The sequence below is a fragment of the Crocodylus porosus genome, unplaced genomic scaffold (assembly GCF_001723895.1).
Source record: "Crocodylus porosus isolate Cpor-Errol unplaced genomic scaffold, CroPor_comp1, whole genome shotgun sequence".
NCBI lineage: Eukaryota > Metazoa > Chordata > Crocodylia > Crocodylidae > Crocodylus > Crocodylus porosus.
The window spans coordinates 34,805,258-34,820,565 of NW_017728917.1; the positions used below are offsets into that span (position 1 = coordinate 34,805,258).

The 15,308-nt window shown below is 46.8% G+C and overlaps 1 protein-coding gene across 1 annotated transcript in view; it reads right to left on the reverse strand.

Annotated features, from left to right (window-relative positions):
* The window catches only part of IARS (isoleucyl-tRNA synthetase), a 213,973-nt gene that overhangs the window by 92,208 nt on the left and 106,457 nt on the right, over positions 1 to 15,308 (reverse strand). Inside the window, exons 18-19 of the mRNA XM_019537053.1 lie at positions 13,033 to 13,119; positions 10,779 to 10,862 (exon numbers count right to left, since the gene is read on the reverse strand). Coding sequence (XP_019392598.1) covers positions 10,779 to 10,862; positions 13,033 to 13,119 — 171 coding nt within the window. The remainder of the gene's footprint in view (positions 1 to 10,778; positions 10,863 to 13,032; positions 13,120 to 15,308) is intronic.

The window sequence follows — 15,308 nt, forward strand, 5'->3', positions numbered from 1 at the left end:
GAATAACGGTCACAAGCTGGCAGAGGGTAGGTTTAGGTTAGATATCAGGAGGCGCTACTTCACAGTCAGGGCGGCTAGGATCTTTTAAGAGGAGGTTAGATGAACATCTTGCTGGGGTCATTTGACCCCAATATTCTTTCCTGCCATGGCAGGGGGTCGGACTAGATGATCTGCTCAGGTCCCTTCCAACCCTAGAAACTATGAAACCAGAACCAGGGCTGCTCAGGCTAGCGTGGTGGAGGCTCCGCAGGTACAGCTTGGGAACAGATACAAGACCCTGGCAGCCCTGGAGGAAAAGGACGAATAGGATGGTCTCCAGGTGGGAACTGTGCCACTCCACGCATGACACAGAATGCACAGAGAGGGAGCATCAGGAGGAAGAAATGCCACGTCCTCGTCATCAGAGATTCCATCCTAAGGGGAATGGAGGGTCCCATCTGCCAACCCGACACCATGAAGGTCTGGATTCAGGATGTCACAGAGAGGATCCTGGCCTTCATTTGACCCTTGAACCAGTACCCCATGGTCCTAACCCATATGGGAATGAATGACATGGCCAGGAGCAACCCAGACCACATCATGAAGGACTACAAGGCCTTAGGGGCCAAGCGCAAGGAAACAGGAGCACAGGTGGTATTCTCCTCTATTGTCCCAGTGAGTAGATGCAGACAGCAACACGCAGCCTGCATCAGTGAGGTCAACCAGCGGCTTCAGAGTTGGTGCTACCAGGCAGGCCTTGGGTTCCTGGACAACGACCCGCATTTTCGCACGGGGGGGGCATGCTCAGGTGGGATGGCTTCACCTCTCCACTAAAGGAAAGCGTCTTTTCTTCCAGGTTGGCTGATCTCATACGGTGTATTTTAAACTAGCTTCACCAGGGGATGGGGCCACAGGAGGACACAAGGATACCTCCCAGCCAAGACAGGTGACGAGTACAAGAAATACCCAGGTAAGTGACAAGTGACAAGGGTCTGGATAGTCCCAGGAATCGGAGGGGGTGGGGGGGTGGAATGCACCAATAGGAGGCCTTAAATGCTTTTACACTAATGTAAAGTAATGCTTTTACACTAATCAAAGTATGGGGAATAAGCAGGAGTAACTCACTCTCTGGATAGCTAATACAAACCCAGACATAGTAGGGCTCACTGAAACCTGGTGGGATACAACCCAGATCGGGCAGTAAACATTAGAGGCTACAGACTATACAGGTGGCATAGAACAGGGGGAAAAGGCGGGGGTGTGGTGCTCTGCATCAAAGAGCAATACGTGTAAACACTTAACAGGATGGGGTCAGAGGAGGGGCAGACTGAAGTGCTCCAAGAATACAAGGGGGTCGCGGGGAAGGGGACTTAACAGTGGGGGTCTACTTCCCCCTGGTTGGGTGGTCTGTAGAGCTGAACAGGGAATTCTTGGGTCAGCTCGCAGAGGCAGTTAAGTCAAGATATGTGGTCATCATGGGTGATCTAAACTACCCGGACATTTGTTGGGAGGAGCTGTCAGCCAGGTCTGAACGCTCACATAGGTTCCTTGCTGAGATACAATATCTCCACCTAATCCAGGAGGTGTACAGTTCCACCAGGCAGAATGCCCTACTGGACCTGGTCCTGGCCACAGGTGACAACCTGGTGAGGGAACTCCAGGTCCTTGACCGCCTGGGCGATAGCAAACATCACCTACTGGAATTCACTATCAAGTCCAGGATGCCTAGGGCCTGCAGCAAGGCAGTAGCCCTTGACTTCAGGAAGGCCAGCTTCAATGAGTTGAGGAGATTGGTAGGAGAGGCATTGCGGTCCTAGAGAATAGGGGAATTAGGTGTCCAAGACAAGTGGTCATTCCTCAAGGAGATGATCCTACGAGCCCAAGAGGTGACAGTACCAGCCTGAGTCCTAGGGTCAGGGAGGACCGAGTTACGGAACTTCTGGAGGGGCTGGACATGTTCAAAATCAGCAGGTCCAGATGCTCTCCAGCCCAGGGTGCCAAGGGAATTGGCAGGGGTCATTGTGGAGCCCCTGGCACGGCTTTAGGAGCACTCATGGTGCTCTGGCGAGGTGCCAGAAGACTGGAAGGCCAATGTGGTCCCCATTTTCAAAAAAACGAGGAGGGAGGACCCAGGCAACTACAGACCCATGAGTCTTAATTCAGTCCAGGGGAAGCTCTTTGAGAAAAATTATCCAGGAGCACATCTGTGAGGGACCAGCAGGGGGGATGATGCTCAAGGGCAACTAGCACGGGTTCATTAGGGGCAGATCCTGTCAGACCAACTTTCTGCAGCCTCCTACGATCAGGTCACAAAAAATCACTGGATGCAGGTGTTGCAGTGAATGTAGTCTTCCTGGACTTCAGGAAGCCTCTGACACTGTCTTCTACCCCATTCTCATTAAAAAGCTAGGCGACTGTGGCATTGATGCCTATACAGTCAGATGGGTTGCAAATTGGCTGGAGAGCTGCACCCAGAGAGTGGTGGTGGTCCATTTTCAACCTGGAGGGATGTGGGCACTGGAGTACCCCAGGGCTTAGGTCCTCGGACCCATACTGTTCAATTTCTTTATTAGTAACTTAGACAAGGGGGTGAAAAGCACCCAGTTCAGATTCGCTGATGACACCAAGATTTGGGGCGAAGTGGCCACACTAGAAGGGAGGGACAGGATACAACTGGACATGGACAGGTTACAGGGGTGGGCAAATGTGAATAGGATGGGATTCAATACTGACAAGTGCAGGGTACTGCACTTGGGCAGAAAGAACCATCAGCATACCTACAGGCTGGGGAACTCCCTTCTCAAAAGCACAGTGGCAGAAAGAGATCTTGGAGCCATTATTGATTCTAAAATAAAAATGGGCCACCAATGTGAGGATGCAGTCAGTAAGGCTAACCACAGCTTATCATGTATCCACAGATGCATCATGACCAGGTCCAAGGAGGTGATCCTCCCCCTCTATGCCACACCGGTCAGGCCACAGCTGGAGTATTGCATCCAGTTCTGGGTGCCACACTTAAGGAGGGATGTTGACAGCATTGAGCGGGTCCAGAGGAGGGTCACTCACATGATCAGGGGGCAGCAGGGCAGACCCTATGAGGACCTGAACCTGTTCAGCCTTCACAAGAGAAGTTTGAGGGGGGATCTAGTGGCCGTCTATGAAAACGTACCCGGGGGGGGGACCAGAGGGGAATGGGTGAGACCCTGTTCTCCCAAGCACCTCCTGGAGTAACAAAGAATAAAGGCCACAAGTTGATTGAAAGTAGGTTCAGGCTAGACATCACGAGGCACTACTTCACAGTCAGGGCAGTGAGGATCTTGCACCAGCTTCTCAGAGAAGTGGTGCTGGCTCCTACCTTAGGAGTCTTTAAAAAGAGGCTTGATAATGACCTAGCTGGGGTAATATGAGCTCAAACTTACCAGGGGTCATATAAGCCTAGTATTCATTCCTGCCCACAGCAGTGGTTTGGACTTCAGGATCTGCTCAGGTCCCTTTCAACCCTACATCTATGAATCTATGAGTCTCTGATTGGCTGAGGGGCTCTGGTGGTCCCGTCCCCAGCACTGATTGGCTGACAGCGTTGTCCACTGGGCAGTCCCACCCCTCGACTTGGCAGATTTCATAGACATTCGGGCCGGAAGGGACCCCAAAGGATCAAGTCCAGCCCCCTGCCCCAGGGGCAGGAAGTCAGCAGGGATCACAGGATCCCAGCAAGATAAATATCCAAATGTGTCTTGAAGGTGTTCAAAGTGGGTGCTTGAACCATCTCCAGCGGCAGTCTATTACAAACCTTGGGGGCTCGGGCAGTAAAGAAGTTCTTTCTTATGTCCAGCCTGAATCAGTCGCAATGGAGTTTGTGACTTCAATCTTGTCATCCCTTGAGGTGCTCTGGTGAACAGACATTTCCCCAGATCCTGGTGAACATCCCTGATAACAACTTATAGGTGGCCACCAGATCGCCCCTAAGCCCGCGCTTTTCCAGGCTGAAGAGTCCCATGACTCTCAGCCTATCATCGTAAGGTCTGTTTTCCTGACCTCTAATCATGTACGTGGCTCTCCTCTGCACTCTCTCAAGCTTCTCCACATCCTTCTTGAATCGTGGAGCCCAAAATTGGATGCAGTACTCCAGCTGCGGCCTCACCAAGGCCCAGTACAATGGACCAATGACATCCCGGGATCTGCTTGAGAAGCATCTATGGATGCAAGCCAGCGTTTTGGTCACTTTACTAGCCACAGCACCACATATAAGGCTTATGTTCATCTTGTGGTCAGTCATGACCCCCCAAGTCCCTTTCATCTGTAGTGCTAACCAGCATAGCACTGTTGAGCCTATAAGCATGCTGCACGTTTTTCCACCCAAGGTGGGGAACCTTGCATTTTTCAGTGTTAAACACCATCAGGTTCTCATCCACCCATTTCATTAGCCTGACAAGATCTGCCTGGATCTCCCTCCTGTCCTCAGGTGTGGATGCTTTATAACAGAGTTTGGTGTCATCAGCAAACTTGGCCAGCCCACTTCTGACACCAATGTCTACATCATCGGTGAAGATGTTAAAAAGTACAGGCCCTGGGACATAGCCTTGAGGGACCCCACTGGTTACCACGCACCACAAAGATTGACTTCCATCAACCACCACCCTCTGGGTCCTGCCGCGGAGCCAATTCCGCAGCCAGCGGATCGTGGTGAGGTTAAGGCTGTAGTTAGCCAGTTTTCCCAAGAGGTGATCATAGGATACCAGATCAAAGGCTTTTTTAAAGTTAAGACTGGTCAAGCAAAACTTACCCACCACAAACCCGTGCTCAGTATCCCTCAGGATGTTTCCGTAAGCTAGTCTGTCAAGGATGGCCTCTTTGATAATCTTTTCCAAGATTTTCGTCAGGATAGATGTCACACTGATGGGCCTGTAGTTTACCAGATCTACTTTCCTCCCTTTCTTAAAGATAGGCACCACATTGGCCTTCTTCCAATCTTTGGACACTTCACCAGAGCACCAGGAGCTCCCAAAGATCCGTGCCAGGGGCTGAGCTATGACGCTAGCCAGCTCCTTGAGTACCCTTGGGTGTAAACAATCAGGGCTGGCTGACTTGAAGGTATCCAGCCTGTCAACGTGTTCCTTCATGAAGTCAACTTTGATGGAGAGTAAGGAATCTCCCTCACCTGGGCATCCCTGACCCACAGTGGGCAGGGGTGTCCCATGGGACCGGTGAAAAACTGATACAAAGTACTCATTTAATAAGTTGGCTTTTTCCTGGGCATCAGTTGTCAGTTGTCCCATCTGGTTTAGCAGGGGTCCAATGTTGCCCTTGCTTTCCCACCAGCTCCCTACATAATTAAAAAGGACTTTTTATTGTCCCTGATATTTGTAGCTAGTTGGAGTTCCGGCACAGCCTTGGCTTTCCTGGTTTGCTCTCTGCAGGTCTGGACCAGAGCAGAGTATTCCTCCTTGGTGGTGGTTCCAGTCCTTCAACCTTTGTAGGTCTTCCTTTTAAGATGCAGGAGGTCCGCTGGTTCCCTAGAAAGCCAAGGGGGCTGCTATGCCCTTTTGCTGCCTTTCCTTTGAGATGGGATAGATGTTGCTTGTGCATCCAGGATTGCTCCCTTGAGGAGCAACCACTCGTCCTGAACATACGTCTGGACCAGCACGGCCACAAGGGCCACTGACTTCCACTAGGGAGCCAGAATTTTATTTTTAATAAGTTTTTGTTTATTTGGGGGGGGGGAGGGGACAGTTTTCACATTATTTGCAGACATTGCCTGATTTTGTGGACAATGCCCAATTTTGTGATTTCCACCAAATCTCCAAAATCATAAATTGAGTAGGTCCTTAGGTATACGGCAGCTTTATACCAAATTAACAATATCTACAACAACAGTTCTACTGACAGATTCCAAATCTTTGTGCAGTCTTTGCCATTGTTTTTGTTGTCTTGCCTTCAGAGCACAAAGCTGACAAACTAGGGAGTATAACACAAACATATTACATTTAACTTTGTATTTTCTGTAGACATAAACTGAAAGGGAACTAAGTGGTGAAGCAAAGAAAGGGGTTAACTTTTCCTGACAGCAACACCATTTTTTACTTACTGCCCATTCTTAAATCAAAGGTCTGAAAACTGATTACATGTGGTGATATTATTTCTGCAGGTATTAGTTTCCATTGTGGTCCCAAGAAAATGGGACCCAAATTCTGAAAATTAGAAACCAGTGTTAGCTAGCTCTTCCTTACCTCTAAAGTTTTCCTTGACTCACTTTCCTCAACTCCTTAACACAGGGGTGGGCAATTATTGTGGGTGGAGGGTCACTTACCGAGTTTTGGAAAGCTGCCAAGTGCCACACTAATGTATGGTCCTTATCCACATGGGCACAAATGACTTGGCTGAGAGCAATCCCAGCCATGTCATAAGAGATTACAGGGGGCTGGAAGCAAGGCTTAGGTGGTTGGGAGGGGCAGGCGGTCTTTTCCTTGCTCTTCCTGGTTGTGGGTCATGGGCTGAGGAGGGAGAGACGGGGTGAGGTAGTCAACCAAACACTGCGGTGCTGATGTCATCATGAAGGCTTCAGCTTCCACGATCAGTCTGCTCTTTGGTGAGAGAGGCAGTGGTCTGCTAGGAACAGACTGCCTCCACCTCACTTGGCTGGGGAGGAGCCTCTTCTCAGCCAGACTGGCTGACCTGCTCGACTGGGCTTTAAACTAAGCCCACCGGGGGCTAGCGGGATTATGGCCACTGCAAGCCCAGTGGGTAATCCTTGTCTATGAAATCCAGCAGGCTAAGGCACTTCAGGGAACCCACCCCTACCCCAGCCCCAAAACCATCTGTAGGGAAGGCAGGGGCCCCCAGTGGGACACCTGCCTGCCTATACACCAATGCCAGGAGACAGCTACATGTCCCTCCAAACTGACATTGGCACCCAGGAAGGACCGCTGGAGTCTCTCTTGGTCAAAATACATGAGAAACGTGGCACATGGGACATCATGGTAGGGGTCTACTACAGACCTCCTAACCAGAAACAAGAGCTGGACCAGGAATTCACCAGGGAAGTGGCTGAGGCTGCATGCTCTGGTGTCATGGGAGACTTCAATTACCCAGGCATCTCAAGGGAAGAGCACTCAGCCAAATCCAATCTGTCGCAAAGCTTCCTCACATGCGTGGACGAGCTCTACCTGACTCAAGAAGTTTACATGCTGACGAGAGGTAAAGTGTTGCTGGACCTGATACTGGCCAAAGGAGATGACATAGCTACTGACCTAAGAATCGATGGAAAGCTAGCCGATAGTGACCATGAGCTGATCACCTTTACTATCCATTGCACAGCTGGCAAGTCAGTCAGCAATACAGAAGTCCTCAACTTCAGGAAAGATGATTTTGACAAGCTCAGGAGGCTAGTTGTCGAGGCCCTAAGGGACCACGACTTGACAGGAAGAGGAGTCCAAGGAGTGGTTGCTCCTCAAGGGAGCGATCCTGACAGCACAAGGGATGGCCATCCCATTTTGGAGGAAGGTGTGGCAAAAGGGCTCACCAGGGAACTTGAGGACCTCGTACACCTCAAAAGAGAGACTTACAAAGGATGGAAGAAGGGCATTACCACCAAGGAGGAGTACTTAGCACTAGTATGTACCTTCAGGGAGCAGATCAGGAAAGCCAAAGCTGCAACTGAGCTCCATCTGGCTTCACATATCAAGGATGACAAAGTCCTTTTTCAGATATGTAGGGAATTGGAAAAAAAAGCAAGGGTAACACTGAACTCCTGCTGAACCAAAACAGGACAGCTAATAACCGATATCCAGGAAGAGGCTAACCTGCTTAATGGATGCTTTGTGTCAATCTTTCATCAGTCTAATGGGACCCTGTCTAGCAAGACGCGGGACGGCCAGGGTGAAGGCGTATTTATAACCAGCATCAGTGTTGATTTAATAAAGGATCACCTTGAGAGGCTTCAAGTCAGCTGGTCCTGACAGATTATACCCTAGGGTACTCAAGTAGCTGGCAGGTGTCATAGCCCAACCATTGGCAAAAATATTCGACAAATTGTGGAACTCAGATGAAGTAACTGAAGACTGGACTGGAAGAAGGCCAAGGTGGTATTCATCTTCAAGAATGGGTGGAAAGTAGATCCTGGGAATTACAGGCCAGTCAGCTTGACCTAAATCCCCAGTAAGATTCTGGAGAAAATGATCAAAGAAACCCTTCTGGATAAGCCAGCTGAGGGCAACATCCTGAGGGACAGCCAGCACGGGTTTGCCACAGGTAGGTCTTGCCTGACCAATCTCGTCTCCTATGACCAGGTGACATATCACCTGGACAAGGGAGAAGAGATTGACGTCGTATATCTGGACTTTAAAAAAGCTTTTGATCTGGCATTCCATGACCTCCTCATGATAAAATTGGCAAACTGTGGCCTCGGCTACACCACAGTACAATGGCTGGGAAATTGGCTCCGAGGTCAGACCCAGAGAATAGCAATCAATGGAGGCAAATCATTAGGGCGCTCCATGACCAGTGGTGTCGACCAAAGCTGTGTCCTTGGACCAGTTTTCTTTAACATCATTATCAACGATGTGGACATTGGTGTCAGAAGCGCACCGGCCAAGTTCGCCCATAACACTAAACTCTGGGGCATAGCGTCCATGCCTGAGGACAGGCTAGTGGATCCACGCTGACCTAGATAAACTTAGTAAGTGGGAGGACACAAACCTCATGACGTTCAATACCAGTAAATGCAAGGTACTCCACCTCGGGGGAAAAAAAACCCACAGCACACTTACAGGCTCAGCAGTGGTACACTTGGTAGCACCACTGCTGAAAAAGACTTGGGGGTCACGACTGACCACAAGATAAACATGAACCACCAATGTGATGTCGCAACTGATAAAGCAAACAAAACCCTGGCTTGCGGCTCTAGATGCTTCAAGTAAATCTCAAGATGTCATCCTCTTGCTGTACTTGGCCTTGGTAAGGCCACAGCTGGAGTACTGCATCCAGTTCTGGGCTCTGCAATTCAAGAAGGATGTCGAGAAGCTCGAGAGTCCAGAGGAGAGCCACACACATAATCAGTGGGCAAGAGAATAGGCCCTTTGAAAAGAGGCTGAGAGCCATGCAACTCTTCAGCCTGGAAAAGCGCAGACTCAGGGTGAACCTGGTGGCTGCTTATAAGCACTTAAGGAGTGTACATCAGGATCTGGGAGAATGTCTGTTCACCAGAGCGCCCCAAGGAAAAGCAAAGAGCGATGGTTATAAACTCCTATGAGACTGTTTTAGGCTGGACATAAGAAAAAATGTCTTTATGGTCCAAGCCCCCAAGAGCTTTAATAGACTCCCCCCAGAAGTGGTGCAGGCACCTAGTCTGGACTCATTCAAGAAATGCTTGGATGCTTATCTTGCTGGGATCCTTTGACTCTAGCTGACTTCCTGCCCCCAGGGCAGGGGACTGGACTTGATGATCTTCAGAGTCTCTTCCAGCCCTAACATCTATGAAATCTATGAAATCTATGATTTTACCTTGGACTAAAAAAAAATATTATTTACTCCTACATTTTTGAAAAATGGAATATAGTTTGTTTTAAGTGGCTTCAAAGTATAGCTTGTGCTCTAAGTTTCAAGCCATGCAAACAAAATGACTTTAATCTTCTCAAAAGAAACAAATATAGATATTAAAGCAATTTTATAGAAAAAAAGCGTAAAGTTTTCAACAGCTAAGCAATTCTAATTGCATATGTATATACACATAAATTCAAAACCACAGAATACAAACTTCAAAAATGGCAGGTCCATTCTCTACAATAGGGCTGTCCAATTTCAGAGATGCAAAGGGCCACATACTGCATAGGTCATCAGTCCCAAGCTGCAAACCACACAGGCTGCATGCCACAAGGACCATGCTGTGTGCAACTCTTCTCCATCCCCAATTTTCGCTGCCACATGACAGCAAAACATGGTACAATGAGGGGAGGGCAGGTGGAGTGGCCAAGCAGGAGCACCTGGGCCACATGTTAACCCTTTGAAGGTTTAATGCAGCCTATATGCCACCAGCTGGACAACTCTGCTCTACAAAATAAAAAGAATTTAAGATGTTGAACTTCTCAAACCTTCAGCTTGAGGTTATTTCATTGTACCTACTTGAGCTACTTTCCAATTACCTACAGGCCTCTGTTATTTTATTTTAATGAAAGAACTGAATTCACCCCCACAATTATGGTTCTTTATCATATTCAAATGTGATGGTATCCAGATTGGCCCTTTTGCTTTCCTTTTCTAAAATAACATAGGCCCTCTGAAAAATGGCATGCTGAAGGCAATGAAGATCAAATCCTTTTTCTCCATAAAAAATGCAGAACTTGAGTAGAAAATGCAAGTTTCATCACATGTAGTGTATGTGCAACAACTCCATTCTGAAGTAACCACCTCTTAGGATGGGGGTTCTTAATTCAAGTACTTCACCTCTATACTCATATTGCCAACCACAATACCAATTTGTACCAGCTTAAGCGGACACGCATTTATTAGGAGCCAGACACAAATCATTTACTAACCAAAAGCCATCAGCTTGAAATTAATTGCAAATACTACTCGATTTGTTAAGAGTTAATTGTTGATTCAGAATTCAGGACTCTGTAACCCAAAACCAATCCTCTGAAACATCTCTAACATTTTTCTTGCCAAAGGAGCATAAAGTATCTTGAACAAAATTTCCTACTGAGGTTAATCAAAATCCATGAACAATCATCTACCATAAAATCTGGTAAAAATCTGGAAAGCTTAAGTATTAGGTCTGCAAATTAAAAACAAAACTCAATTCCTACCTTAGTGCATCAGCTCCATAACTATTTACAATGTGCATTGGATCAGGATAGTTCTTCTTTCGTTTGCTCATTTTTTGGCCATCACTGGAAAAAAAAATCCAAGATCAGGGTATAAATTTCTAGTTATGCACAATACAAAAGGTTTTAGTCAAGTTTCCCTTTAGATCCAAATACTCTTCCATATATTATACTGACAAACTCAACACTGATCATCATATGTTCAAAGTCGGCCTAGCCAGTGTGACATCTGGCACTTTTATTTCAGCATGTTAAACAAGTCTAAAATACAGAGAAAACTTGAAAGCAACTGGCTAAGTTACAAACACAGAAGGATTCATCTTGTAAGGAGGAATGAAGATGTAACTATACAGAAGGAAAAGAAACAAGATATTTACTTTCAATCAGTTACCAGGGCATGGAGTTGGAAGAACATATTCAATATTATAAAAATACAAAACTCCAAGTCCAAACGCAAATAAGAAAAAAAATTATCTTTCCTACTGCACTGAAGCATATTGTTTCCCTCTCAAGCCCATTCTCTTATTGAATTTAACTAGTTTCATGGCTCATGGGGGGGGGGTGTTGACACTTCTGGAAAAGGAGCAGGCTTAACTTCTAGATGGGATATACAAGCTTGTCTCTTTTGGAGAATTAACAAATAAATAACAACAACAACATTGCTCCTCTGTTACAAGTGATGGCCAAAAATGATATATATTACAAGTATAACCAAAAGTTTAAAGCCAGCAGTTTCTAAACAGTGGTACACATACGACCAGTGGTACACAGACGACCTGGGAGTGGTATGCGGAAGGCCAGGGGGAAGAGCCACACACGCCAGAACCCAGCAGCAGCCTGCTGCACACAGCCAGTTTTGGGGAAAAGGGAGGGGGCACATTGAGGACCCCATGGTGAGGGAGAGAGTGGGGTAGGGGCTGAGGTAAATGGAGCCCCAGGGCAGGTGGTGGGACGGTCAGAACCTAGGTGGCTCATCCAGGGGTGGGGGGGCATTCCCCACCATTGCACACAGCCCAGGGGAGGCATGTGGGGTACATGTCCTCTGGATCTGTGTGCGGGGCAGAGGTGGGCTGCCCACTGCAGCCTGGGCTCTGCACCTTGCTGCCTCAGAAGCCTCATGCAACGTCATGTGCCTGCTGCATGCTGGCTGCACCATGGCCACTGTCCACCTAGTGGTGGCAGGCACATAGTGTCAGGCATGGCTCTTAAGGCAACAGTAGCAGGGCACAGAGCACAACAGCAGCCCACTGCTCCCTGGCTCACCCATCCCAAGGCAAGACCAGCACCAAGGCAGCCTGGGGCTTTCCTGGGGCATTGTGGGGCTCCTGCCACTGTGCACACCCATGGCAGGCATGGGGGGAACCTGCCCCCCAGATTCATGGGCAGGGCAGAGACGGGCTACACGCTGGGCTCTGCACCTCGCTGCCACTGCCGCTGCCCCCGGAACTGTGCAGGACACCATCTGCCTTCCGCTGCTGGGCAGGCTGGGGATGCAGCACAGCCAGCACGACAGGTATGTGGCATCATGCAACACTCCTGAGCCAGCAACAGCAGGGTGCAGAGCCCAGTGCACAGTGGGCAGTCTGCCTCCACCTCACACACAGGTCTGGGGGAAACATGCCCCTCATGCCTCCCCTGGGGTACGCACAATGGTGGGGAGCCAGGTCTCCCCCAGCACCCTTGGACGATCCACCCGCAGCTGTCCCACAACCCATCCCAGCCCCAGTGTCCCATTCACCCCAGCCTCTGCCTCACTTCCTCCCTCACCATGTGGGTCTTGATCTGTCCCCCAACCAAGGATCCCTCCTCCCCAGGCTCGAAACCCCACACACACCCCCACAGCCTCCTACCAGACATCTAAATACTGTGCTCCGTCAAGCAAGCTCACTTCTCCCACTAAAGACATCCCCAAAAGCATCTCTGGACAGGTAAGTTTACACTGGGTTTTTTTTCCCAATTTACAATGGTTTTATATGGGTACAGTAACTGATAAAACAATGTTTTATGATTACTAAAGGTTTTGATGTTGTTTTAATACGTAGTCTGTTACCTATGTGTATGAAAAAATTGCTGGTGGTACTTAAGACTATCATTTTAAATTAGTGGTATGCAATCTATCACAGTTTGGGAACCCCTGGTCTAAACAACCGAATTTCTAATTTATGATCTATAACAACAAATCTGAATTATTATAATTTGCTTACAATAAATATGAAGAATGTACTAACATACCAACCTGGCAAGAACTAGCCCATTTACAATTACATTCTTGAAAGGAGGCTTTCCAAAAAGAGCTGAAGACAGCACCAGCAAAGTGTAAAACCTGAAATAAGAGAGAATTTAAATTATATTCTAATCATGTTAGCCTAAAAGCAGTAGGCCTTTGATCACAACTAAGGGCATTTTTACACGTGTTTTGGGACGCAGCACTGGGTACTTTAATTAGAACGCCATACTAATTAAAAGCACCCACGTCACATATCAGCATTCCCACGTTGAAAAAAAAGTGGTGGTGGGGAGTGTTGAACTAAAGCTCATTGAATGTGTTTTATTTCAAAGTGCCCCATCGCCATTTTTTCAGCATAGACACACGTGGATGCTAATATACATGAGGCAAAAGGCTACCAGAGCGCATCAATTTCCGTGGTCCAGCAGACTTGATTCATCAAGTCTGCTCCAACATGCTGGATTTCCAGCGCATCAGAACAGGCTCCCCACATGTGTACAGGAGCCCTAAGATGTCAATAGTTAGATTTATTCACTCAATTTGTAAATGAAAAAACTGAGGCTAAGTGGAAAAAATATTGTGTGTACAGTCTTACGATACAGGCGCATGTCCTTACCATACAGTATACAATATTATTTTCCCCAATTGTTACGCAGGTAGTAGAATTTTAATGAATGACAATGGAACATTTTGGAAAGAATCAACAAAGATGACAGAATAAAACAAAGAAAATATTCCACTTGAAATGCACAATAAATTATAAACAAGACCATGTTAATGGTCTTACAGGAACTTCATATCTTTAAATTATCTACAAGCCACATACTGCAGATCTCTCAGCTTAAACAGAATGTACCACAAATACATACACTCATAATACATTAAATCCAGAAATTAATGGTGGGCAAGACTGTTTTTATTTCATGGAATACTAAAATTTAAGTTAGTTACGTTTGCATACTCCAAGCTGGGAGGTGATGGGGGCATAGGGACTGCTACAGGGAAAACCTAAGTTAGTAAGTACAAACAACTTCAGACAGCCAATATAAACTTATTTTTCAGCTGTCTCTGAAGCAATCCTCATCCAACTCTTACTATGAAAGGTTAACAGCAGTAATGTAGGATACCAGAAGAATTGGGAAGCAGTGAAACACAAGTGTATTCCTTCTTCTGATGCATTACTGTAACATATATTAACATTCTGGATATGCAAGAAGTTTGAGTTTATATCTATACATGTACAGTCTGCAAACTATCTGGAAGCACATAGAAACACAGCAAGCATCTGCCTGAAGCCACTGAGATGCTCCAGCTGTTTACTGAAGCTCTTATTTCAAAGGGTTTCCCTTCTCCACTCAGATGTAAGGGGACTGCTGATGACCTCCAGCTGACAAAGTCAGAGCAAGCAACTCTGTTCTTAATTTAGCAACCCACTGCAAACTAAGTGGGTTGCAAATGATCCAGATTCAGATGATCCAGGTTCTACTGTATTTAAATGTAGCAGAAATTCTAGAAACAGAAGTAGACATGCAAGTGGATTCGGTAACTTCACATTCACAAGCAATATGCTTGTCAGAGGAAAAAGATCCACTAGGTTTTTGCAACTGTTTGTTGCGTATTTTGTTTTTCCAGATGTTGTTGTTGTTGTTGTTTTAAATAGCAGAACACAGCCTTGTCAGGAAGACTAAGGAAGAATCTTAAATACATCATCATACAGGAAGATCTACAGTGTAGGTCTGTTGCCTAGCAACATTAAAACAGAAGATGATTTTATGAAAGCTGACTGACCTAGTCTAAGGTACAAAAGGACTTTATTTACGTAAGACTTCAGAATAAATACTCGGGGGAAAAAGTAGGGCTCATTTGTCTCCTTTGAAATGGTTTAAGCTGAAAAGAAAACAACCTGTATACAATTGATAAAGCATTCCTGGCACTTGGTTATCCAAAGCTTTGTAGAAGGTTGCTTATGCGCATTACTAGATTTATAAAAGTGGCTTAGATGAAAGCTGGGATTCTTATTCTGTAAGGGGACTTTCAACACATGCACTTATCTCAATGCATGCAGCACTGTAGGCTGTAAAGCCTCTTCACCAACCAACATTACAAAGCAACTTATTAACCCTTATCAAACGTTCAGACATGCATGTGAATGTATGTGTGCACACCTGCAAAAAATAAGTCTCTGCAGTTTAAGCTGTTCTCGCTCTTTTTTTTTTTTTTTTTTAAATACCTCTAATACATCTCTGTGGTTCTTCCACTGCTACAGCAGGGAAAATAAATCTGCG